The sequence below is a fragment of the Anopheles maculipalpis genome, chromosome 3RL (genome assembly GCF_943734695.1).
Source record: "Anopheles maculipalpis chromosome 3RL, idAnoMacuDA_375_x, whole genome shotgun sequence".
NCBI classification, from domain to species: domain Eukaryota; kingdom Metazoa; phylum Arthropoda; class Insecta; order Diptera; family Culicidae; genus Anopheles; species Anopheles maculipalpis.
The window spans coordinates 47,852,338-47,879,675 of record NC_064872.1 but is presented as its reverse complement, the minus strand read 5'-3'; the positions used below and the strand labels follow the sequence as shown (position 1 = coordinate 47,879,675).

General features: G+C 35.6%; 3 protein-coding genes across 3 annotated transcripts in view; all 3 read left to right on the top strand.

Annotated features, from left to right (window-relative positions):
- Nucleotides 1–18,353, top strand: part of LOC126563006 (protein DPCD) — a 194,031-nt gene extending 175,678 nt beyond the window's left edge. The window contains exon 3 of the mRNA XM_050219613.1: nucleotides 18,342–18,353. The gene's annotated coding sequence lies outside the window, so the exon portion shown is untranslated. The remainder of the gene's footprint in view (nucleotides 1–18,341) is intronic.
- LOC126562687 (bifunctional methylenetetrahydrofolate dehydrogenase/cyclohydrolase, mitochondrial) overlaps nucleotides 1–27,338 on the top strand; it is a 394,759-nt gene that overhangs the window by 148,300 nt on the left and 219,121 nt on the right. The gene's annotated exons all lie outside the window — the stretch shown is intronic.
- Nucleotides 19,918–20,913, top strand: LOC126560693 (uncharacterized). Its single transcript, XM_050216651.1, has one exon. The coding sequence runs from the start codon at nucleotides 19,918–19,920 to the stop codon at nucleotides 20,911–20,913; it is 996 nt and encodes a 331-aa protein (XP_050072608.1).

Below are 27,338 nucleotides of genomic sequence, written 5' to 3'. Positions count from 1 at the left end.
GCCAACTGGCTCAAGACGCAAGTGAAGCCCTCGTCGAACCGCCACGTGCCGAGTCTAATGTACAGGTAGAACGACGCGAAAGACGTCCTACTGTTCGGGACGGTCGTGCACAAGGTCCGCAACAGCCCCAGTCACGGAATCAGTATGTGCCCAGGCAACATCCCAAACAGAATCAGCCGGTACATGATGTACCTAAAACTACCTACTGGAACACATACACTATGCAACTGCCCGTTCAACACGACGTTGCCACCGTCACTAGTGGCACACACTCGGGCACACAAGAGCGGGTGTTATTAAAATACGTACCTGTTACCATACACGGCCCACGTGGGCCGATTAATACGTATGCATTCATAGATGATGGTTCTTCTTCATCCTTCATGGATTCGTCTTTATTAGAAGAATTGGGTGTGAATGGTACTCCGGCTCCGCTGTGTCTCCAGTGGACAGGGGGAATTACACGACTAGAGCAGGATTCCGTCAAACTAAACGTGACCATCTCTGCAAGAAACGTTAATAATAAATCAACATTATACAATGTACGCACGGTTAAGGATCTTGCTCTACCAACTCAAACGGTCGAATTGCGTCAACTGATTGCACAGTACCCTTACCTACAGAGCCTACCTATAGAGTCGTATAGTTCCGTGCAACCTCGAATGCTGATAGGTGTGGACAATTGCAGTGTCACAAAGACGTTGAAGAGCGCAGAAAGAAGACGTGATGAACCCATCGCGTCGAAGACGAAGTTAGGTTGGGTTATCTACGGTCCATGTCCGGTAGCCAAGAACATTCCAGGAGCGACGTACAGCAACTTCCATGTGTGTCTGTGTGATGGAATTAGTGAAGAACTGCTGCATGCCGAACTGAAGAAGTTTTTTTCCTTGGAAACCTTTACAATCACTAAACCGGCTAAAACATGGCGCTCTAAAGAAGACGAGAAGGCGCTCATTTTACTGGAAAGAAATACGTCACTTCGAAACAATCGTTTTGAAACTGGACTGCTATGGAAGGACGAAAACATCCGTCTTCCTTGCAACAAAGCTATGGCTATGAAACGCTACCACTGTTTACAAAGACGCCTGCAGCAGCATCCCGATCTCGATTTCGCTGTTCGAGACTTGATGCGGAGTTACGCGGCGAAAGGCTATATCCGACGACTCACATCAACCGAAGTAGCTGAGAGACATCCAAGAGATTGGTATTTGCCCGTTTTCCCTGTGACAAATGAAAATAAACCGGGTAAGGTACGTTTAGTCTTCGATGCCGCAGCAACGGTTAACGGGATCAGCCTTAATAGCGTCTTACTCACCGGACCGGATCTGGCAACAAACCTCCTGGCTGTTTTATTCAAGTTTCGAGAGTGTAAAGTGGCGGTAGTTGGTGACATAAGAGAAATGTTTCACCAGATCATGATTAAGCAGTCTGATCAAAGAAGTCAGATGTTTCTATGGGAAGGAGATAAGCCTAGTGACGAACCTGTTACTTACGTGGTTACCGACCTTCGGAGCAGCCTGTTCGCCGAGCACAGCTCAATACATAAAGAATCACAACGCAGAACGCTTCGAGTCCGAGTATCCGCGAGCGGTAAAGTGTGTGAAGGATGAGCATTATGTCGACGACATGTTGTTTAGTGTCGAAACAGAGAAGGAAGCGATCTCTCTCACAGAACAAGTACGCAGCATACACCGGCAGGGAGGTTTCGAGATTCGAAACTTCATCTCTAACTCATCACGAGTCTTGAAATGCGTGCAAAGCGATTCTGAAACGGAGAGCAATATGACTCGTGATAGTATTTTCGGTACAGAGAAAGTACTTGGTATGTGGTGGGATACTTTGTCCGATAGCTTTTCATTCCGGCTATCCTTGAAGTACGACGACAGTCTACTAAGAAGAGATCGACTACCTACGAAACGTCTCGTATTGAGAACATTAAAGAGCGTCTACGACCCGATAGGACTGATAGGGCAGTTCCTAATGTATCTGAAAATGCTCTTACAAGAAATTTGGCGGAGCGGTTTAAGCTGGGATCAAGAAATAGACGGTCATCTCGTCGACAAATGGTTTACTTGGACTAAAGTACTTCGTAGCATCCCAATAGTCAAGGTTCCTAGATGTTACCGTCACTTGTCGTCAAATGGAGCAAAGGTGGAACTTCACGTGTTTTGTGATGCAAGCGAGTATGGTATGGCTGCCGTAGCATACCTCAGGTTTGAAGAAGATGGTTTAGTGGAATGTGCCCTTGTAGGGTCCAAGACTAGAGTTGCACCGCTAAAATTCTTGTCAATTCCCAGGCTGGAGCTGCAGGCAGCTGTACTCGGAGCGCGTTTGGGAGCAAAAATCTTCCATTCACACCGTCTGCATGTTCAACGCACATTACATTGGACCGATTCTAGGAATGTAATTAGCTGGCTGAACTCTGATCACCGTCGCTATCACCAATTCGTCGCCTTCCGGATCGGAGAACTGCTGGAAACAACTGACGCAAGCCAGTGGCGTTGGATTCCCACCAAACTCAACGTAGCCGACGACGGCACCAAGTGGACTAAGACGCCAGAATTATCGCCCGATAGCCGTTGGTTCAAGGGGCCATCCTTTCTATGGCAGCCAGAATATGAATGGCCTGCAATCGAGAGACCCACGAAAAACACCACGGAAGAACTTCGAGTGAACCTGTTACACCATTACGCAATGCCAAACATCGAGCCAGGCGCCTTCATTGAATTTGAACGATTTAGTAAATGGAGGAGACTGCTACGGACCGTAGCATACGTTATTCGTTTCACAACAAACAGTCGATGCCAGGCCCGCAATGAACCAAGACAGCAAGGTCCCCTAACGCAACTAGAACTTGCGGATGCCGAAAGAGTGTTATTTCGGAGGATGCAGTTAGAAGCCTATCCTGATGAAGTGCAGTATCTGGAACGCCAAACTAAAATCAACACGGGTGGCACGGGTGTCAAAAGGGATAGTTCTCTATATAAACTATCTCCGGTACTAGACGGATTTGGAGTTATGTTGATGAACGGACGATTAGCCGAGTGTAACGCAGTGAGCCCAAACATGAGACGACCTATAATACTCCCTCCCAACCACCATGGTACAGTATTACTAATTACTGATATGAACGAACGTTTCAGACACGGTAATCACATGACAGTCATCAGCGACATCAGAACCAAATACTGGGTCCCACGCCTACTGAAAACCTATCAGCGGATACGCAGGGCCTGCCAGAGATGCCGAATACGTGAGGCAGCACCCACTCCCCCGATGATGAGCAACCTTCCGGAACCAAGAGTCGCGATGGGACAGAGAGCATTCACTTACACGGGGATCGATTACTTCGGCCCCATCCTCGTTGCGGTCGGAAGGCGTGTAGAGAAACGATGGGGCGTTATTTTCACGTGTCTCACCGTTAGGGCCGTGCATTTAGAGATTGCGCACACACTCACGACAGGGTCCTGTATTACCGCCATATGACGGTTCATCGCTAGACGAGGTATGCCACGTGAGGTTATCAGTGATTGCGGTACCAACTTTGTAGGGGCAGCTCGGGAATTGATGGAAGCGGTTGCGGAAATTGACCACGACGCATTGATGATTGAGTTTTGCGGTCCGGAGATGAAGTGGACGTTCAATCCACCAGGAGCGCCACACTTCGGAGGCTGTTGGGAGCGCCTAGTTCGGTCCGTAAAGAGAGTACTTGGGCAACTCAACATTCCCCGACGTCCGACGGATGAGGTACTAGAGACCGCGATGACTGAGATAGAGCTCATCATCAACTCCAGACCGCTAACGTATGTTCCCATCGACGACGAGTTTTCAACACCCCTGACGCCAAATCATATTCTATTGGGAAGTTCGGACGGGAGCAAACCCCTGACGATATGCAGCGACGATGCTGATGCGGTTAAGTCAACATGGAAAACATCTCAAAGTATCTCGGACATATTCTGGAAGAGGTGGGTTGCGGAATACTTACCCACTCTGGCGCGACGAACAAAGTGGTTTAAGCCGGCGCAGCCCATTCAAGAAGGAGACATCGTGATCGTAGTAGATAACCGCATGCCGCGGAACTGTTGGCCAAAGGGACGCGTTATATCTGTATTGCGTGCTAAAGATGGACAGGTTAGACAGGCAGTTGTCGCGACACAAAACGGCATATATAAGAGACCTGCAACAAAATTAGCCGTATTAGATGTACGTTCGAAGAAAGTACTTACCAGCGAGGAAACGTAGGAACAACAAAAAGCGCATGGTCCTAGTTGTCAGTTGTGTCTTGAGTGAGACGCAGCTAGAGAGAGCGTCACACTGCGGAAGAGAATGTTAAAAACAGATACTGACAACTTGGCAACACTGTTCGCGCACGGATAAAAGAAACAGGCTGTTAGGAATAAACATAAACACAGCGGTGTTTATAGCAGCAGGATTGAAGCATCTAATTGCGTAAGGTCAACGAGCCAAGTTTGGAGATGACGTAATATCCTTCGAAGGATATTATAAATAGGAGTAGGGCGAATGAAAGCGGCATTATTCGATGGTTTCCGCGATAGAAGAGTAGACTTAATTTTGGTACAGTTTAATAAAAGTATTGTAACCTAAAATATCTTCTTTTCTTTACGTCGATACGTAACACCAACCATCATCATCAGAATAGTCACAGCGATAGTCCCGGACCATTAAAACTCACAACATCCACCACTACATCATCATCATCATCATCATCATCTTCATCATCATCATCATCATCATCATCATCATCATCATCATCATCATCATCATCATCATCATCATCTCAGAAATCTCAAAATTTCCAAAATTTTCTGAATCTCAGATTTCTAAATATCTCAGAATTTTTAAATATCTCAGAAATCTCAGAAATCTCAGAAAACTCAGAAATCTCGGAAATCTCAGAAATATCAGAAAAACTCAGAAATCTCAGATATCTCAGAAACCCAAGAAATTTCAAAAATCTCAGAAACCTTAGAATTCTCAGTAAAACTCAGAATTTTCAAAAATATAAGAATTCTAAGAAATCTCAGAAATGTCACAATTTTTAAAAGTCCCAGGAAATTCACAAATCTCAGAAATTGCAAAATATCAGAATTCTCAAAAATCTAAGAATTTTCAAAAATTTTAGAATTCTTAGAAAGCTCAGAATTCTCAGAAATCTCAGAATTTTGAGAAATCTCAGAATTCTCAAAATTTCCAAAAATCTCAGAATTCTCATAAATCGCAGAAATCTCATAAATCCAAGAATTTTCACAAATTTTGGAATTCTTTGAAGTCTCAGAAATCGCAGAAACTGAGAAATCTCAGAAGCTAAGAAATGTCAGAAATCTTAGATATTTCAGAATTCTTAGAAATCTCAGATATATCAGAAATCTCAGAAATCTTAGAAATCTAAGAAATTTAAAAAACTCAGAAATCTCAAAATTCTCAGAATTATCAGATATCTCAGAAATCTCAGAAATCTCAAAAATTTTAGATATCTCAGAATTTTCAAAAACCTCAGAATTTGCAAAAAGCTAGGAATTTTCAAACTTCTCAACATTTTAAGATATCTCAGAAATCTCAGAAATCTCAGAAATCTCAAAAATTTCAGAATTGTCAGGAAACTCAGAAATCTTAGAAATCTCAGAAATTTCAGAAATCTCATAAATCTCAGAAATTTCAAATATCTCATAATTTTCAAAATTTTGGAAATATCAGAAATTTCCGAAATTGAAAAAAAAAATTCAGACATCTCAGAAATGTTGGAGATCTCAGAAATTTCAGAAATCTCAGAAAGTCCAAAAATCTCAAAATACTCAGAAATTTAACAATTTTTAAAAATCTCAGAAATATCAAAAATTCAGCAATCTCAGAAGTTTTAGAAATCTCAAAATTTTCAGAAATCTCAGAAATTACAAGAACTTGAGAATTTTCAGATATCTCAGGATTTTTAAAATTCTTAGAATTATGAGATACTTCAGGCATCTCAGATATCTAAGAATTTTTAAAAATCTCAGAATTTAAAAAAAAACTTCAGAATTCCTAGAATTTACAGAATTTTCAAATATCCCATAAGTCTGAGAAATATCAGAATTCTCAAAACTCTCAGAATTTTTAGATTTCCCAGAAATCTCAGAAATCTCAAAATCTTGAGTTATCTAAAAAATCTCAGAAATCTCAGATATCTCAGAAATTTCAAAAATCTCAGAATTCTTAGAAATCTCAGAAATCTCACATTTTTTTAAAAATCTAAGGAATCTCAGCATTCTAAGAATTTTTTAAAATATATAAATTTTCAGAAATCTCAACATAATCAAAAATCTCGGAATTCTTAGAAATGTTAGAATTCTTAGAAATCTTAGTAATCTCAGCATTCTAAGAATTTTTTAAAATATATAAATTTTCAGAAATCTCAACATGATCAAAAATCTCGGAATTCTTAGAAATGTTAGAATTCTTAGAAATCTTAGTAATCTCAGATATATCAGAAATCTCAGAAATCTCAGAATTTTCAAAAAATTCTAAAATTTCAAAATAAAGAGATCACAATTCTTAGAATTCTCAGATTTTCAAAAATCAAAGAAGCCTTAGAAATCTCAGAATTTTGAGAATCTCAGATATCTCAAAATTTCCAAAAATCTCAGAATCTCAGAATTCTAAAAATCTCAGAATTTTTAGATATTTCAGAAATCTCAGAAATCTCAGAAAATTATGAAATCTCAGAAATTTTAAAAATCTCACAAATCTCAGAAATATCAGAAATTTCAGAAATCTTATAAATCTCAGAAATCTCAAAAACCTAAGAACTTTCAAATATCTCAGAAGTCTCAAAAATCTCAGAATTTTAAGATATCCCAGAAATCTCAGAAATTTCACAAATTTCAGAATAATTAGAAAGAGCTCAGAAATATCAGAAATCTCAGAAATCTCATAATATTCAAAAATCGTAGATTTCTCAAAAATCTCAGAATTTTCAAAATTCTCAGAATTTTTAGATATCTCAGAAATCTCAGAAATCTCAGAAATATCAGAAATCTCAGAATTTTCTAAGAAATCTCAGATTTTTCGAAAATCTCAAGAATTTCAAAAATTTCAGAATTCTCAGAAATTGAAGAATTTTTAAAAATCTCAGAAGTCTTAGAAATCTAAGAAAGCTTACAAATCTCAGAAATCTCAGAAACCTCAGAATTCTCAGTAAATCTCAGAATTTTTTAAACATCAGAATTCTTAGTTATCTCAGAAATCTCACAATGATTAAAAGTCTCAGGAAACTCATAAATCCCAAAGATTTCAAAAATATTAGAATGCTCAGAAATCTCAGAATTTTCAAAAAATTCAGAATTCTTAGAAATCTCAGAATTCTCAGAAATCTCAGAATTTTAAAATAACTCAGAAATTTCAATATTTCCAAAAATCTCAGATTCTCAGAGTTCTCAAAAATCTCGTAATTTTTAGATATTTAAGAAATCTCCAAAAACTCAGAAATCTCAGAAATATCAGAAATCCCAGAAATTTCAGAAATTTTAGAAATTTAAAATTCCCCAAAATTTTAAGATATCGCAGAAATCTCATAATTTCCAAATATCTCAAAATTTAAAAAAATCACAGAATTTTTAGCATTCTCAGAATTTTGAAAATCTCAGAATTCTAAGAAATCTCAGAATTCTCAGAAATCTCAGAATTTTTAGATATCTCAGAAATCTCATAAATCTCCGAAAATTAAGAAATCTCAGAAATCTCAAAAATCTCAGAAATATCAGAAATTTCAGAAATCTTATAAATTTCAAAAATCTCAAAAACCTAAGAACTTTCAAAAATCTCAGGAGTCTCAAAAATCTCAGAATTTTAAGATATCCCAGAAATCTCAGAATTTTCACAAATTTCAGAATAATTAGAAAGAGCTCAGAAATATCAGAAATCTCAGAAATCTCATAATTTTCAAAAATCGTAGATTTCTCAAAAATCTCAGAATTTTCAAAATTCTCAGAATTTTTAGATATCTCAGAAATCTCAGAAATCTCAGAAATATCAGAAATCTCAGGATTTTCAAAAATCTCAGAAATCTGAGAAATCTCAAAAATTGCAGAAACCGCAGAATTCCCAAAAATCTCAGAAATATCAGAAATTTCAAAAGTCTCAGAATTTTCAGAAATCTCAGAAATTTGAGATATCTCAGAAATCTTAGAAGTATTTATAAATCTCGGGATTATTAGAAGTCTCAGAAATTTCACAATTTTTTAAAATCTCAGGAGTCTCAGAAATCTCCAAAATTTAAAAAAATCAGAAATCTCAGAAATCTCAGAATTCTTAGAAATGTCAGAATTCTAAGCGATCTCAGAATTCTGAAGAATCTAAAAATCGCAGAAATCTCAGAATTTTCAAAAAATCTAAGAAACCCCGAATTTTTAAAAATCTCAGAATTCTTTGAAATCTCTGGATGTTCAAAAATCTCACAATCCTCAGAAATCGCAGAAATTTCAAAAATCTCAGAATTTTCAGAAATCTCAGAAATCTCAGGAGTTTTGGAAAACTCGGAATACTCGGAAATTTAAGGATCCTCAAAAACTTCAGAAATCATATCTTAGAAATCTCAGAAATCTCAGAATTATTAGAAATCTCAGAAATCTCAGAAATCTCAGTATTTTCAAAAATCGAAGAATTCTCAGAAATCACCGAGCTTTCAAAATTCTCAGAATTTTTGGATATCTTAGTAATCTCTGAATTCTCAGCAATCTTAGAATTTACAAAAATCTCAGAAATCCTAGAAATCTCAGAAATTTAAGAAATATCAGAATTTTCAGAAATCTCAGAAATTTCAGTTATCTCAGAAATTTCAAAAATTTGAGAATTTTCAGAAATCTCAGGATTTTTAAAATTTACAGAAATTTCAAAAATCTCAGAATTCAAACACATAAGAATTCTTAGAATTCTCAGAAATTTTCTATAATCTCAGAAGCCTAAGAAATCTCAGAGTTCTCAGAAATCTCAGAATTTGGAATAATCTCAAAAATCTCTAAATTTCCAAAAATCTCAGAATCTCAGAATTCTCAAAAATCTCGTGATTTTTGAGATATCTCAGAAATTTCAGAAAACTCAGAAAACTCAGAAATCTCTGAAATATCAGAAATCTCAGAAATCTCATAAATCTCATAAATCTCAGATTTCTAAGAAATTTAAAAAATCTCAGAATTCCCAAAATTTTCAAAAATTTCTAATATCTCAGGATTAAAAAAAAATCGCAGAATTAAAAAAAATTTCTTAACCCTCAAAAATCTCATAATTTTTAGACATCTAAGAGATCTCAGAATGTCAAAAACTTTGGAAATCTTAGAAATCTCAGACATTTCAGATATCTCAAAAATTTCAGAAATCCCAGAATTCTCTGAAATTTCAGAAATCTCTAAAATAAAAAAAACTTTCAGAACTCTCAGAAATCTCAGAAGTATTAAAAATTTCAGAATTCTTCGAAATGACACGATTCTTTGAAATCTTAGTAATCTCAGATATATCAGAAATCTCAGTAATCTCAGAATTTTCAAAAAATTCTAAAATTTCAAAATAAAGAGATTTCACAATTCTTAGAATTCTCAGATTTTCAAAAATCAAAGAAGCCTTAGAAATCTCAGAATTTTGAGAATCTCAGATATCTCAAAATTTCCAAAAATCTCAGAATCTCAGAATTCTAAAAATCTCAGAATTTTTAGATATTTCAGAAATCTCAGAAATCTCAGAAAATTATGAAATCTCAGAAATTTTAAAAATCTCACAAATCTCAGAAATATCAGAAATTTCAGAAATCTTATAAATCTCAGAAATCTCAAAAACCTAAGAACTTTCAAATATCTCAGAAGTCTCAAAAATCTCAGAATTTTAAGGTATCCCAGAAATCTCAGAAATTTCACAAATTTCAGAATAATTAGAAAGAGCTCAGAAATATCAGAAATCTCAGAAATCTCATAATTTTCAAAAATTGTAGATTTCTCAAAAATTTCAGAATTTTCAAAATTCTCAGAATTTTTAGATATCTCAGAAATCTCAGAAATCTCAGAAATATCAGAAATCTCAGAATTTTCTTAGAAATCTCAGATTTTTCGAAAATCTCAAGAATTTCATAAATTTCAGAATTCTCAGAAATTTAAGAATTTTTAAAAATCTCAGAAGTCTCAGAAATCTAAGAAAGCTTACAAATCTCAGAAATCTCAGAAACCTCAGAATTCTCAGTAAATCTCAGAATTTTTTAAACATCAGAATTCTTAGTTATCTCAGAAATCTCACAATTATTAAAAGTCTCAGGAAACTCAGAAATCCTATAGATTTCAAACATATTAGAATGCTCAGAAATCTCAGAATTTTCAAAAATTTCAGAATTCTTAAAAATCTCAGAATTCGCAGAAATCTCAGAATTTTGAGATATCTCAGAAATTTCAATATTTCCAAAAATCTCAGAATCTCAGAGTTCTCAAAAATCTCGTAATTTTTAGATATTTAAGAAATCTCCAAAAACTCAGAAATATCAGAAATATCAGAAATCCCAGAAATTTCAGAAATCTTAGAAATTTAAAATTCCCCAGAATTTTAAGATATCGCAGAAATCTCATTATTTCCAAATATCTAAAAATTTAAAAAAATCACAGAATATTTAGCATTCTCAGAATTTTTAAAATCTCAGAATTCTAAGAAATCTCAGAATTCTCAGAAATCTCAGAATTTTTAATAATCTCAGAAATCTCGAAATTTCCAAAAATCTCAGAATCGAAGAATTCTCAATAACCTCGGAATTTTAAGATAACTCAGAAATATCAGAAATCTCAAAAATCTCATAAATCTCATAAATCTCAGAAATCTTAGAAATCCAAGAAATTTCAAAAATCTCAAAATTCTCATAAATCTCAGAATTGTTTGATTTCTCAGACATCTCAAAAATCTCAAAAACTTCAGAAATCTAACAAATCTCAGAAATATCATATATCTCAGAAATTTCAAAATTCTCAGAATTCTAAAAAGTCTCAAAAATCTCAGAATTTTTTAGAATCTCAGGAATCTCAGAAATCTCAGAATTTTCAAAAATCTCAGAATGCTTAGAAATGTCAGAATTCTTAGAAATTTCAGAAATCTCAGATATATCAGAAATCTCAGAAAAATCAGAATTTTTAAAAAAATATTTAAATCTCAGAATTAAAAAAATCCACAATTCTTAGAATTCTCATATATTCAAAAATCTAAGAAGTCTTAGAAATCTCAGAAATCTCAAAATTTACAAAAAAACTCAGAATCTCAGAATTCTCAAAAATCTCAAGATTTTTAGATATCTCAGAAATCTTTTAAATCTCAGAAATCTCAGAAACCTCAGAATTCTCAGTAAATCTCAGAATTTTCAAAAATATCAGTATTCTAAGAAATCTCAGAAATGTCACAAATTTTAAAAGTCCCAGGAAACTCACAAAATTCAGAAATTGCAAAATTTCAGAATTCTCAGAAATCTCAGAATTTCCAAAAATCTCAGAATTCTTAGAAAGCTCAGAATTCTCGGAAATCTCAGAATTTTGAGAAATCTCAGAATTCTCAAAATTTTCAAAAATCCCAGAATTCTCATAAATCGCAGAAATCTCAGAAATCCAAGAATTTTCACAAATTTTGGAATTCTTAGAAGTCTCAGAAATCTCAGAAACTTGGAAATCTCAGAAGCTTAGAAATGTCAAAAATCTTAGATATGTCAGAATTCATAGAAATCTCAGATATATTAGAAATCTTAGAAATCTCAGAAATCTAAGAAATTAAAAAAACTCAGAAATCTCAAAAATTTCAGAATTGTCAGGAAACTCAGAAATCTCGAAAATCTCAGAAATCTTAGAAATCTCAGAAATATCAGAAATTTCAAAAATCTCATAATTTTCAAAATTTTGGAATTATCAGAATTTTCAAATATCCCAGAAGTCTGAGAAATATCAGAATTCTCAAAACTCTCAGAATTTTTAGATTTCCCAGAAATCTCAGAAATCTCAAAATCTTAAGGTATCTAAAGAATCTCAAAAATCTCATAAATCTCAGAAATATCAGAAATTTCAGAAATCTTATAAATCTCAGAAATCTCAAAAACCTAAGAACTTTCAAAAATCTCAGAAGTCTCAAAAATCTCAGAATTTTAAGATATCCCAGAAATCTCAGAATTTTAACAAATTTCAGAATAATTAGAAAGAGCTCAGAAATATCAGAAATCTCAGAAATCTCATAATTTTCAAACATATTAGATTTCAAAAAATCTCAGAATTTTCAAAATTCTCAGAATTTTTAGATATCTCAGAAATCTCAGAAATCTCAGAATTTTCTTAGAAAGCTCAGATTTTTCGCAAATCTCAAGAATTTCAAAAATTTCAGAATTTTCAGAAATTGAAGAATTTTCAAAAATCTCAGAAGTCTCAGAAATCTAAGAAAGCTTACAAATCTCAGAAATCTCAGAAACCTCAGAATTCTCAGTAAATCTCAGAATTTTTTAAATATCAGAATTCTTAGTTATCTCAGAAATCTCACAATGATTAAAAGTCTCAGGAAACTCAGAAATCCCATAGATTTCAAAAATATTAGAATGCTCAGAAATCTCATAATTTTCAAAAAATTCAGAATTCTTAGAAATCTCAGAATTCTCAGGAATCTCAGAATTTTAAGATATCTCAGAAATTTCAATATTTCCAAAAATCTCAGAATCTCAGAGTTCTCAAAAATCTCGTAATTTTTAGATATTTAAGAAATCTCCAAAAACTCAGAAATCTCAGAAATATCAGAAATCCCAGAAATTTCAGAAATCTTAGAAATTAAAAATTCCCCAGAATTTTAGGATATCGCAGAAATCTCATAATTTCCAAATATCTCAAAATTTAAAAAAATCACAGAATTTTTAGCATTCTCAGAATTTTGAAAATCTCAGAATTCTAAGAAATCTCAGAATTCTCAGAAATCTCAGAATTTTTAGATATTTCAGAAATCTCAGAAATCTCCGAAAATTAAGAAATCTCAGAAATCTCAAAAATCTCATAAATCTCAGAAATATCAGAAATTTCAGAAATCTTATAAATCTCAGAAATCTCAAAAACCTAAGAACTTTCAAATATCTCAGAAGTCTCAAAAATCTCAGAATTTTAAGATATCCCAGAAATCTCAGAAATTTCACAAATTTCAGAATAATTAGAAAGAGCTCAGAAATATCAGAAATCTCAGAAATCTCATAATTTTCAAAAATCGTAGATTTCTCAAAAATCTCAGAATTTTCAAAATTCTCAGAATTTTTAGATATCTCAGAAATCTCAGAAATCTCAGAAATATCAGAAATCTCAGAATTTTCTTAGAAATCTCAGATTTTTCGAAAATCTCAAGAATTTCAAAAATTTCAGAATTCTCAGAAATTTAAGAATTTTTAAAAATCTCAGAAGTCTCAGAAATCTAAGAAAGCTTACAAATCTCAGAAATCTCAGAAACCTCAGAATTCTCAGTAAATCTCAGAATTTTTTAAACATCAGAATTCTTAGTTATCTCAGAAATCTCACAATTATTAAAAGTCTTAGGAAACTCAGAAATCCTATAGATTTCAAACATATTAGAATGCTCAGAAATCTCAGAATTTTCAAAAATTTCAGAATTCTTAAAAATCTCAGAATTCTCAGAAATTTCAGAATTTTGAGATATCTCAGAAATTTCAATATTTCCAAAAATCTCAGAATCTCAGAGTTCTCAAAAATCTCGTAATTTTTAGATATTTAAGAAATCTCCAAAAACTCAGAAATCTCAGAAATATCAGAAATCCCAGAAATTTCAGAAATCTTAGAAATTTAAAATTGCCCAGAATTTTAAGATATCGAAGAAATCTCATTATTTCCAAATATCTAAAAATTTAAAAAAATCACAGAATATTTAGCATTCTCAGAATTTTTAAAATCTCAGAATTCTAAGAAATCTCAGAATTCTCAGAAATCTCAGAATTTTTAATAATCTCAGAAATCTCGAAATTTCCAAAAATCTCAGAATCGAAGAATTCTCAATAACCTCGGAATTTTAAGATAACTCAGAAATATCAGAAATCTCAAAAATCTCATAAATCTCATAAATCTCAGAAATCTTAGAAATCCAAGAAATTTCAAAAATCTCAAAATTCTCATAAATCTCAGAATTGTTAGATTTCTCAGACATCTCAGAAATCTCAAAAACTTCAGAAATCTAACAAATCTCAGAAATCTCATATATCTCAGAAATTTCAAAATTCTCAGAATTCTAAAAAGTCTCAAAAATCTCAGAATTTTTTAGAATCTCAGGAATCTCAGAAATCTCAGAATTTTCAAAAATCTCAGAATGCTTAGAAATGTCAGAATTCTTAGAAATTTCAGAAATCTCAGATATATCAGAAATCTCAGAAAAATCAGAATTTTTAAAAAAATATTTAAACCTCAGAATTAAAAAAATCCACAATTCTTAGAATTCTCATATATTCAAAAATCTAAGAAGTCTTATAAATCTCAGAAATCTCAAAATTTACAAAAAAACTCAGAATCTCAGAATTCTCAAAAATCTCAGAATTTTTAGTTGTCTCAGAAATCTTTTAAATCTCAGAAATCTCAGAAACCTCAGAATTCTCAGAAAATCTCAGAATTTTCAAAAATATCAGTATTCTAAGAAATCTCAGAAATGTCACAAATTTTAAAAGTCCCAGGAAACTCACAAAATTCAGAAATTGCAAAATATCAGAATTCTCAGAAATCTCAGAATTTTCGAAAATTTCAGAATTCTTAGAAAGCTCAGAATTCTCGGAAATCTCAGAATTTTGAGAAATCTCAGAATTCTCAAAATTTTCAAAAATCCCAGAATTCTCATAAATCACAGAAATCTCAGAAATCCAAGAATTTTCACAAATTTTGGAATTCTTAGAAGTCTCAGAAATCTCAGAAACTTGGAAATCTCAGAAGCTTAGAAATGTCAAAAATCTTAGATATGTCAGAATTCTTAGAAATCTCAGATATATTAGAAATCTTAGAAATCTCAGAAATCTAAGAAATTAAAAAAACTCAGAAATCTCAAAAATTTCAGAATTGTCAGGAAACTCAGAAATCTCGAAAATCTCAGAAATCTAAGAAATCTCAGAAATATTCAGAAATCTCAGAAATATCAGAAATTTCAAAAATCTCATAATTTTCAAAATTTTGGAATTATCAGAATTTTCAAATATCCCAGAAGTCTGAGAAATATCAGAATTCTCAAAACTCTCAGAATTTTTAGATTTCCCAGAAATCTCAGAAATCTCAAAATCTTAAGGTATCTAAAGAATCTCAAAAATCTCATAAATCTCAGAAATATCAGAAATTTCAGAAATCTTATAAATCTCAGAAATCTCAAAAACCTAAGAACTTTCAAAAATCTCAGAAGTCTCAAAAATCTCAGAATTTTAAGATATCCCAGAAATCTCAGAATTTTAACAAATTTCAGAATAATTAAAAAGAGCTCAGAAATATCAGAAATCTCAGAAATCTCATAATTTTCAAACATATTAGATTTCAAAAAATCTCAGAATTTTCAAAATTCTCAGAATTTTTAGATATCTCAGAAATATCAGAAATCTCAGAATTTTCTTAGAAATCTCAGATTTTTCGCAAATCTCCAGAATTTCAAAAATTTCAGAATTTTCAGAAATTGAAGAATTTTCAAAAATCTCAGAAGTCTCAGAAATCTAAGAAAGCTTACAAATCTCAGAAATCTCAGAAACCTCAGAATTCTCAGTAAATCTCAGAATTTTTAAATATCAGAATTCTTAGTTATCTCAGAAATCTCACAATGATTAAAAGTCTCAGGAAACTCAGAAATCCCATAGATTTCAAAAATATTAGAATGATCAGAAATCTCAGAATTTTCAAAAAATTCAGAATTCTTAGAAATCTCAGAATTCTCAGGAATCTCAGAATTTTAAGATATCTCAGAAATTTCAATATTTCCAAAAATCTCAGAATCTCAGAGTTCTCAAAAATCTCGTAATTTTTAGATATTTAAGAAATCTCCAAAAACTCAGAAATCTCAGAAATATCAGAAATCCCAGAAATTTCAGAAATCTTAGAAATTTAAAATTCCCCAGAATTTTAAGATATCGCAGAAATCTCATAATTTCCAAATATCTCAAAATTTAAAAAAATCACAGAATTTTTAGCATTCTCAGAATTTTTAAAATCTCAGAATTCTAAGAAATCTCAGAATTCTCAGAAATCTCAGAATTTTTAGATATTTCAGAAATCTCAGAAATCTCCGAAAATTAAGAAATCTCAGAAATCTCAAAAATCTCATAAATCTCAGAAATATCAGAAATTTCAGAAATCTTATAAATCTCAGAAATCTCAAAAACCTAAGAACTTTCAAAAATCTCAGAAGTCTCAAAAATCTCAGAATTTTAAGATATCCCAGAAATCTCAGAATTTTCACAAATTTCAGAATAATTAGAAAGAGCTCAGAAATATCAGAAATCTCAGAAATCTCATAATTTTCAAAAATCGTAGATTTATCACAAATCTAAGAATTTTCAAAATTCTCAGAATTTTTAGATATCTCAGAAATCTCAGAAATATCAGAAATCTCAGAATTTTCAAAAATCTCAGAAATCTGAGAAATCTCAAAAATTGCAGAAACCGCAGAATTCCCAAAAATCTCAGAAATATCAGAAATTTCAAAAGTCTCAGAATTTTCAGAAATCTCAGAAATTTGGGATATCTCAGAAATCTTAGTATTTATAAATCTCAGGATTATTAGAAGTCTCAGAAATCTCACAACTTTTTAACATCTCAGGAGTCTCAGAAATCTCCAAAATTAAAAAAAAATCAGAAATCTCAGAAATCTCAGAATTCTTAGAAATGTCAGAAGTCTTAGAAATGTCAGAATTCTAAGCGATCTCAGAATTCTGAAGAATCTCAGAAATCACAGAAATCTCAGAATTTTCAAAAAATCTTAGAAACCCCGAATTTTTAAAAATCTCAGAATTCTTTGAAATCTCTGGATTTTCAAAAATCTCACAATTCTCAGAAATCGCAGAAATTTCAAAAATCTCAGAATTTAAGGAAATCTCAGAATTCTCAGGAGTTTTGAAAATCTCGGAATACTCGGAAATTGAAGGATCCTCAAAAACCTCAGAAATCATATCTTAGAAATCTCAGAAATCTCAGAAATCTCAGTATTTTCAAAAATCGAAGAATTCTCAGAAATCACCGAGCTTTCAAAATTCTCAGAATTTTTGGATATCTTAGTAATCTCTGAATTCTCAGCAATCTTAGAATTTACAAAAATCTCAGAAATCCTAGAAATCTCAGAAATATAAGAAATATCAGAATTTTCAGAAATCTCAAAAATTTCAGTTATCTCAGAAATTTCAAAAATTTGAGAATTTTCAGAAATCTCAGGATTTTTAAAATTTTCAGAAATTTCAAAAATCTCAGAATTTAAACACATAAGAATTCTTAGAATTCTCAGAATTTTCTATAATCTCAGAAGCCAAAGAAATCTCAGAGTTCTCAGAAATCTCAGAATTTGGAATAATCTCAGAAATCTCTAAATTTCCAAAAAACTCAGAATCTCAGAATTCTCAAAAATCTCGTGATTTTTTAGATATCTCAGAAACTTCAGAAAACTCAGAAAACTCAGAAATCTCTGAAATATCAGAAATCTCAGAAATCTCATAAATCTCAGAAATCTCAGATTTCTAAGAAATTTAAAAAATCTCAGAATTCCCAAAAATTTTCAAAAATTTCTAATATCTCAGGATTTAAAAAAATCGCAGAATTAAAAAAAATTTCTTAACCCTCAAAAATCTCATAATTTTTAGATATCTAAGAGATCTCAGAATGTCAAAAACTTTGGAAATCTTAGAAATCTCAGACATTTCAGATATCTCAGAAATTTCAGAAATCCCAGAATTCTCTGAAATTTCAGAAATCTCTAAAATAAAAAAAACTCTCAGGATTCTCAGAAATCTCAGAAGTATAAAAATTTCAGAATTCTTCAAAATGACACGATTCTTAGAAATCTTAGAAAACTCAGAAAACTCAGAAAACTCAGAAATATCAGAAATCTCAGAAATCTCAGAAATCTCAGAATTTTCAAAAATCTCAAAATTCTTTTCAAAATCTCAAGAATTTCAAAAATTACAGATTTCTCAGAAATCGAAGAATTTTAAAAAATCTCAGAATTCTCAGAAATCTCAGAAGTCTCAGAAATCTAAGAAAGCCCAGAAATCTCAGAAATCTCAGAAACCTCAGAATTTTTAAAAATATCCGAATTCTTAGGTATCTCAGAAATCTCACAATTATTAAGAGTCTAAGGAAACTCAGAAATCCTAGAGATTTCAAAAATTTCAGAATTCTCAGAAATCTTAGAATTTTCTAAAATTTCATGATTCCTAGAAATAGCAGAATTCTCAGAAATTTCAGAATTTTTAGATGTCTCAGAAATCTCAAAATTTTCAGAAATCTCAGAATTGAAATAAATATCAGAAATCTCAGATATCCAAATATTTTCAAAAATCTTGGAAATCATAGAAATCTCAGAAATCTCAGAAATTTCAGGAATCTCAGAATTCTCAGAAGTTTCAGAATTTTTAAAAACCTCATAAATATCAGAATTATCAAAATTATCAGAATTTTTAGATATTTCATAAATCTCAGAAATTTCAAAAATTTCAAAAATCTCAGAATTTTCAGAAATCTTGGAATTTTCAAAAATATCAGAAATGTCAGAAATGTCAGACATATAAAAAAGCTTAAAAATTTAAGAAATCTCAGAAATTTCAGATTTGACAGATATTAAGAAAATCTCAGAATTTTTAGTTATCTCAGAAATCTAAATAGTCTCAGAAATCTCAAAATTTTCAGAAATCTTAGAAATTTCAAAAATATCAGAATTTTCAGAAATCTAGTTATTTTCAAAAATTTCAGAAAATTCAGAAATCTCAGAAATTTAAATAATCTCAGAAGTTTCAGAATTCTCAGAAATTTCAGAAATCACAGAAATCTAAGAAATATTAGAAATCTCAGAAATCTCAGAATTTTAAAAAAATTCAGAATTCTCAGAAATCTCAGAGCTTTCAAAATTCTCAGAATTTTTGGATATCTTGATAATCTCAGAATTCTCAGTAATCTAGGAATTTTACAAAATCAAAAAAATCCTTGAAATCTCAGAAATCTCAGAAATTTCAGTCATCTCAGAAATTTTCAAAATTTGAGAATTTTTAGAAATCTCTGAATTTTTAAAATTCTCAGAATTTTAAGAACCTTCAGGCATCTCAGAAATCTCAGAATTTTAAAAACTCTCAGAATTTAAAAAACTTCAGAATTCTTAGAATTCTCAGAATTTTCTTAAATCTCAGAAGTCTAAGAAATCTCAGAAATCTCAGAAATATCAGAAATCTCATAAATCTCAGAAATCTAAGAAATTTCAAAAATCTCAGATTTCTCAAAAATCTCAGAATTCTCAAAAACTTCAGAAATCTAAGAAATCTCGGAAATCTCAGGTATCTCAGAAATTTCAAAACTCTCAGAGTTCTTAGAAATCTCAGAATTCTTAGAAATCTCAGTAATCTCAGATATATCTCATTCACATCAGTGAATGTTCACATCAGTAATCTCAGATAAATCTCATTCACATACACCGTTTCGCGTTGACAACACGATCTTTGCACCGCTCCTCGATATAACGGATTAAATTAACCGATTCACGTTACTTCTCACAATTTCGCGTACTGCACTGATTACTGCAAGTGGGCAGTTGTTTCTCTGCGTTGGATTGCGGATTGATTGTTATCAGCATAAAACTGCCACTGATCTTGTGGTTTTGTGCTTCACGAGTTTGTTCCGGATAGAAGTTTGCTTGGCGCCTTGTGATCTTCGGTCGTTGATCTCACACTTCCTGATGGCAGACGTATGCGTGTTATGTTCCCGTGTATCAGCACCCGAGGATCCCTCCTACAAGTGTGATGGTTTCTGCAAAGACTGGATGCATCGTTCGTGTATGGGTGTAAGTAACGCAGTGTTTAAAGAACTTACCAAGGGAGGCACCCAGTTTCTATGGCTATGCCCCGGATGCTGTGAGCTACGCAGCAGCGGTCGCTCAGTTGTGATTGCTGAGCTGAACGATGCACTCAACGATCTCAAATCTCAACTAACGGCTGAGTTTGAGTCCCGCATGTCATCTGCCTTGGAGAAGACGAAACGTTCGTTGCTCTCTTCACTGACACATCACACTAGTGTCCGACCCCAGCCCACCACTTCATCCTCGAACCGCATTGCCGCAACCGAAACGCACACTCCTGAATGCACACTTACACCTTTAAACGAACCGGCTAATCCTGCAAAGCGTCGCCTGATTGATCGCTCCCCCCCGTCAGATGTACAGACTCATCCACTACTTTCCGGCACAGCCCCGATAATAGCTCCATCTCATGCCGCATTATTGCTGCCACCCGAAACGCCTAGATTTTGGCTGTACCTGTCGCGCTGCCGACCGATTGTCACTGTCGAAGAAGTACTGGCGTTCGTTAGGCAGCAACTCAGCACTGATGATGTCATCGTGAGAAAGTTAGTGCCGGCTAGTCGAGATCCCAGCACACTGACCTTTTCGTCATTTAAGGTCGGTTTGTCGCTCGCGCTCCAGGATCGAGCCTTGTCACAGTCCACCTGGCCTATCGTAACAGCCTTTAAGGAGTTCGTTGATAGACGAACTGTAAACAACGTAGTACGTTCCGCAACCGATTTTCACCACCCGCACTCCATCTCCAGCACTCATCAACGGACGGATCTGCAAGATACTAATGCTAGCTTATCGCCGGCACGCACATCTACATTGGATCCCACAACAATCAATACCACGGGTCCGTCTTCACCACCACCATTGCAGGCGCAGCAATAACAAACGTCCACACCGGTTCCCACTCTCCCAACACCAATCATAAGCTAAATCTCTACTACCAAATTACGCGAGGTATTAGAACTAAGCTTACTGATCTTCGCCTCGCACTCACGGATATATTTTATGACGTCATTGTTATCACCGAGACTTGGTTGGATGATTCGATACCCTCGTCACTCTTTTCCGATGACAACCTCATCGTTTACCGATGCGATCGTACATCTAATAATAGCAGTGCCACCCGCGGTGGTGGAGTTCTTATTGCCTGCTCATCGAATCTCACAACATCGCAAGTTCCTGTGTGCTATCCCTCCTTAGAAATCCTGTGGATAAATGTGCTCTGTAAGGGAATCCGTGTCTTCATCGGAGTATTCTACATCCCTCCCGAATCAAGCAGAAACACAGCAGTGTTAGATTCGCTGTTCAACTCGATCGCGGATGTACAACGGCGTATGAAGCCGCACGACGTATTACTCCTTTGTGGGGACTTCAATCAACCACATATTTCCTGGTCGTCCGCCGATGGATTCTTCGTCCCATTCCCCACGTCACCCTCTCATGCTTATTTTTGTGATGGAGTACATGAATGTAATCTTAAACAAATTTCTAACGTAAAAAACTCAATGAACAGACAGTTAGATTTAGTTTTCATTAATGAGTCGGCTCTGTTCACTGCCTCGAGAGTATCAAGTGCTGCCATACCTTTACTTAGGTTAGACAATTACCACCTAGCTCTAGAGTTTAATTTATCTGTTAGTGCTAGTGAGGCTAGAGGCGAGGGTTTAACTTTCGTAAGTTGGATTCCGCGAAATTGGCCCATGTGTTGGGCGCTTCCGATTGGTCTTTTTTGGACTCTTCTCGGTCGGTGAATGAGGCAACTGACCATTTTTACGAAATTATAAATGCGGCGTTACCGTTATGTTGCCCTCCATCATTCCCCCCTCAATCCCCCCCCCCCCTGGTCCGATTCGACCCTTCGTTCCCTCCGCAGAGACAGATCTCGAGCACTACGGCGTCTGCGTAGATATCCGTCACACCATCACCACGTGACATTTAAATACGCAGCTTATGCTTATCGCATATACAATCGGGCATGATATTCCCGTTACCTCCACATACTCCAAATCCGTCTTCATTCCCGTCCTAATTCGTCAATTCGTCCTAATTCGGGCTTTCGTCAAGAGTCAGCGCAAAACCGCCTCCATTCCCTCTGTTATGTCGCTCGGAGATGTGTCGGTTGACAATAGCTCTGATATCTGCGCCCTTTTTGCTGGGCATTTCTCCTCCAATTTCTCTGCTCCTGTGAATAGTCAGCCTCTTACTACTTCAGTTAGATCGCATATTTCAGAGACTTCAAACACTATTCCTTCCTCTCTTATTACGATCGATGCAATACTCCTCGCCATTCACAAACTCAAATCATCCTTTTCTCCTGGTCCTGACAGTATCCCTGCTGTAGTTGTGAAAAAATGTAGTACTGTTTTCGCCCCTCTGTTCCTACAGTTATTCCGTTTATCTATGTGTTCGTCCGTTTTTCCTTCGGTCTGGAAACAAGCTTGGCTTGTTCCTATACTTAAGAAGGGAAATCCCTCCATTGTCTCGAACTATCGCGGTATCTCACTTTTATGTGCATTTGCCAAGGTATTTGAGTATGTCTTGCATGTCTGTATCCTTAACGTTTCACGTAGTCTTGTCATCCCTCAACAGCACGGGTTTGTTCCTAAACGTTCCACTTCCTCCAACCTCGTGTGTTTTACGTCGTTCGTGTCGACTCATCTTGATGTTGTGCCCCAAGTCGACGCTATTTACACGGATTTCAAATCCGCGTTTGACCGCGTTCCTCATGAGTTACTTCTTGAGAAATTGTCACAATTAGGGATCAACAGCATCATTGTTTCCTTGTTGCAGTCATTTCGATGTGAGCGTGCATAGCGTGTTAAACTAAATGTTAATTTCTCTACTTCCTTCTGTTCTGGGGCCGGTGTTCCCCAGGGTAGTGTCTTAAGTCCTCTATCGTTCGTCCTATTCCTTAATGACATTACTTCTGTCTTGCCACAAGTTAGCTTTCTTTGCTATGTCGATGATGTGAAAATCTTTTTCCCAATCTCATCGGGTGCGGATTGCGTTTTCCTTCAAACTGTTCTTAACCGTTTTTCCTCTTGGTGTGCTCATAACTCTCTCACCCTTTGTCCTGTGAAGTGTCAAATCATTTCGTTTACTCGTTCCCGCACTCCTTTCCTCTATCCTTATGTGCTTGCTCAGGTTCTAGTCAACCGGGTTTCGCTGGTCAAGGACTTAGGCGCATGGCTCGATAGTGGCCTCACCCTAACGTCCCACATCGACTCTATGGTTGCTAGAGCCTGGAAAACACTGGGTATCCTGAAGCGTATTGCTCGTGACTTCTCTAATCTTCTGTGTTTGAAAACGCTGTACTGTTCGCTGGTCAGGTCATTGCTGGAGTATTGCTCAGTAATCTGGTCACCAACGGCTCGTATCCATATGGATCGAATCGAGCGGGTGCAGAGGTCTTTTACCAGGTTTGCGGTTCGCAAATTCCTTGGAAGATCCACCTCCACCCTGCCCGGTTACGAGTCAAGGTGTCAGTTGCTGAGTCTGGACTCTCTCGAAGACCGTTGATCACGTTCCCAATCACTTTTTGTCGCTTCCCTCTTGTTGAACTGTATGGATGCTCCTTCTCTGCTTGGTTCCATCCCGTTCTATGTCCCTAACCGTTCCCTTCGTATTCGTCCTCCTTTGATTATCCCTAGGCGCCGTACGTCTGCCGGTCGCAACGATCCTTTTTTGAGGGCACTGCGTTCGTTTAACTCCTCGTCTCTTGTGTTCGATTTCCATCTCTCCCTTCCATCCTTACGCTCCAGTATGCGGTCTTTCCTTTAGCACTTAACTCCCTCCCCATTTCTCTAAGTTTAGAGTTAAATAATTTTAAGTAGAGTATAAGAGTGAAGTGTAGCAATACGGCCAGGCCGTCCCTCATGAGTAAAAAAAAAAAAAAAGAGTGTAGTGTAGCCTATAGGCAGACAACACGTTAATAATAATAATAATAATAATAATAATAATAATAATAATAATAATAATAATAATAATAATAATAATAATAATAATAATAATAATAATAATAATAATAATAATAATAATAATAATAATAATAATAATAATAATAATAATAATAATAATAATAATAATTTATTTATTTATTTATAATTAATAATGACGGTCCAGTGCCGTATTGTCAACACCGCTTGTGTTGAAAAAAAAAAAAACAAAATTACAATCATATTGATAAGGCATTTCCTCCCTATTATTTGCCTTATCCCGGGCATACTCGGTTGTGGATGGTTGTGGTGATGGAGTTGATGATGCTGCTGATGATGATGATGAGGATGATGCTGATGTATTCGTGGATGATGGTCCGGTTCTATTGCGGTGGCTATTGTAATGATGGTGGTTGGTTGCATCCGAATTCCGGCTATTGTGGTGTTGTGCCTGATCTATTGTTGATCATTTTGTTATGGTCTGGACTGCAACAAACAAACAAATATTGTTTAGACAGCACATTTATTTGTCTTCGTACAGTGTTCTCCAGTGCAGTCCAGCAATGACATTCCAAGCTCACTCTAGTCAACGTCCAATCAAAGGATGATCGACAAGCTCTATCCCGCAGCAGCGAAAGCGACTTCACTACTCCCGAGACTGAGCCCGCCAAACACCCCGAACCCGACGCCAACGCTGTCAAACTCAATGTGCCAAAACTGGACTGGAGTGGAAAACACTGCACTTTCAACAACGCCTGCCTCCCTTTTACGGCAGTGTTGGAATCGCCCTCGAGTGCTGCTGCCCAGTCATCGGATTATCCATGGCACTACAAAAAATACACTTAAAACATAGACAACACAACATTTAACAAAAAAGGAATGGGGAAATACGAATATGGATTGGAAGGATACTTGGGATGTGGAATCATAGGACAAGACCGTTGTCTCTGGCGAATCGGTGAATGATCCTCATGTAGGAAAGGTCCTTGGTAGCCAACACTTCTCTAATTTCTGTACCCGGTCGTCTGCCGATATTCTCGACTGCGCTCAACAAGGAGGGTCTTGCGGTTTCAAATTCCACGCAGGACCACAGAAGGTGATCCACATCGTGGAATCCGTCACCGCAGCCACACACTTTTGTCTGAGCCAGAGTTATACGCTGTAGATGAGCATTCAACGCAAAATGATTCGACATCAGTCGAGACATCATCGGTATGAACGCCCGGTCCACAGAGAGCCCATCGAACCAAGGCCTCAGGGCTACTTGCGGAGAGATCGAGTAAAGGAAACGCCCGAGTTCATCCGCCTCCCACATGCTCTGCCAGCGAGACAGGAAAAGTTGCTGTGGGAAACGAAGGAACTCCTGGGCCGAGATAGGTCGGTCGTAAAAAGCGCCTTCTTGGACGCATGTTTTGGCCAGTGAGTCTGCCTTCTCATTGCCGGGAATTCCACAATGAGAAGGGACCCAAATTAGCGAGATCCTATACGCCTTATCGAACATTGAGCCAAGCAGTTCAATGATTTTTATGGTGAGGAAATGACCTGACTCTTAACAGCCTTCGGAGATCTCAGAGCTTCAATAGCTAAGGCTATCAGTGAAGATGAAGTACTGGTCCGAAGGTCTCGCTGCTATCATGGATAGTGCGTAAAATATTGCGGCTAGCTCTGCGGTGTAAACACTACATGGCTGCCTCAATTTGAAAAATGCCACGGTGAACTCGCTAAAAACACCGAAGCCAGTGCCCTCCTCAGTGGATGATCCATCAGTGTAGTACTGGCTTATTTGGTCTAAATGACCATACTTGTTCATGAAAATGCCCGGAACTACCCTCGGGCGAAGATCATTCGGTATGGTCTGAATTTCCTCGCGCATCGAGGAATCTGTTATTAAAATGGAACTGTAGTTCTCAGGAAGGGCAGCACGATTTAATGCCTGTGGAGCGCTAGGATGCACTTGTAGGGCAACAAAATCTTCGTAGATCTTGAGGATTTTGCTCTTAGAACCTGTCTCTAGAAGCGCTTCAAAATTTTCTATTATCAAGGGATTTGATACTGAACAACGGACTAGAAGGCGAAGCGACAGCATTTCAAAACGTAGTTTGAGCGGCATCACTCCGGTCATCACTTCTAGGGACATGTTGTGTGTGGATTTCATGCTCCCTAGTGCGAGTCTAAGACAGCGGTACTGTAGCCTTTCGAGCTTGAGTATCAACGTATTGGATGCCCAAAGGAAGCATATGCTTCCATATTCCAATACGGATAGTACCGTTGTCTTATACAGTCTCAGGACGTCTGATGGATGTGCGCCCCACCAGAATCCTGTGACTGTCCTTAGAAAGTTGATTCTTTTACTGCATTTTTGCACCAGACGGGTGAAGTGAGTACTAAAGTTTAGCCTTGAATTAAACCATACACCAAGGTATCGAAAATTGTCGGTAGTTGATATCTTTTCACCATACAGAAAGACATCAATTTTCGGGTCATATAGCCTTTTCTCCCTGTTTTTTCCCGTGTCGCTAAAAGGAGAAAAGACTACCATCTCAGTTTTCGTAGCAGAGAACTTGATACCAAGGTTTTCAGACCACTCGGAAAGATTATTCAGAGTGGTTTGTAAAGCCAGTTGTATTTCATCGGCGTCTCTGCTTGCAACAGATATAACGCCGTCGTCTGCCAATTGTCTAAGACTGCAGTTTGGCGCTAGACAAGAGTCTATCTCACTAACATAAAAGTTATATAACAGTGGGCTCAAGCAGGACCCTTGTGCTAGTCCATGGAAACTGGTCCGTTTTAACTGCACGTGACCATTGTTGAAATTCATAACTTTTTCCGACAAAAGGTTGAATAACAAGTTATTCAACATTGGTCCCAGGCCCGCATTTTCTAACTTTTGACTCAGTTTGTATGGAGAAACTGAGTCAAATGCCCCCTGTATGTCAAGGAAGATAGACCCCATGTTCTGCTTGCGTGCACGGGCAAGCTCTATTTCTGTCACCAAAAGCGCTAAGCAGTCATTAGTACCCCTGGCTTTACGAAAACCAAACTGGGTATCTGATAGAAGGTTGTTTTTTTCCAACCATTCTTCTAACCGTAAAAGAATCATCCTTTCAAGGAGTTTTCTCAGACACGAAAGTAATGATATCGGCCGATATGAATCGTGTCTTGATGGCGGTTTGCCAGGCTTCAAAATAGTGACAACTTTCACTTCCCTCCATTCTTGCGGGACGCTGTTGAACTCCAACATATCGTTGAAGATTCTTAACAGACGTTTCTTGCCCATGTCGGGAAGATTTTGCAGCAATTTGCTGTTGATCTGATCCAGGCCTGGGGAAGAATTTTTGCTTGAAAGGAGAGCAAGCGATAGCTCAACCATAG

Coding starts and splice junctions, on each gene's coding strand:
- LOC126560693 (XM_050216651.1), top strand. CDS start 19,918: ATGGCAGACGTATGCGTGTTATGTTCCCGTGTATCAGCACCCGAGGAT.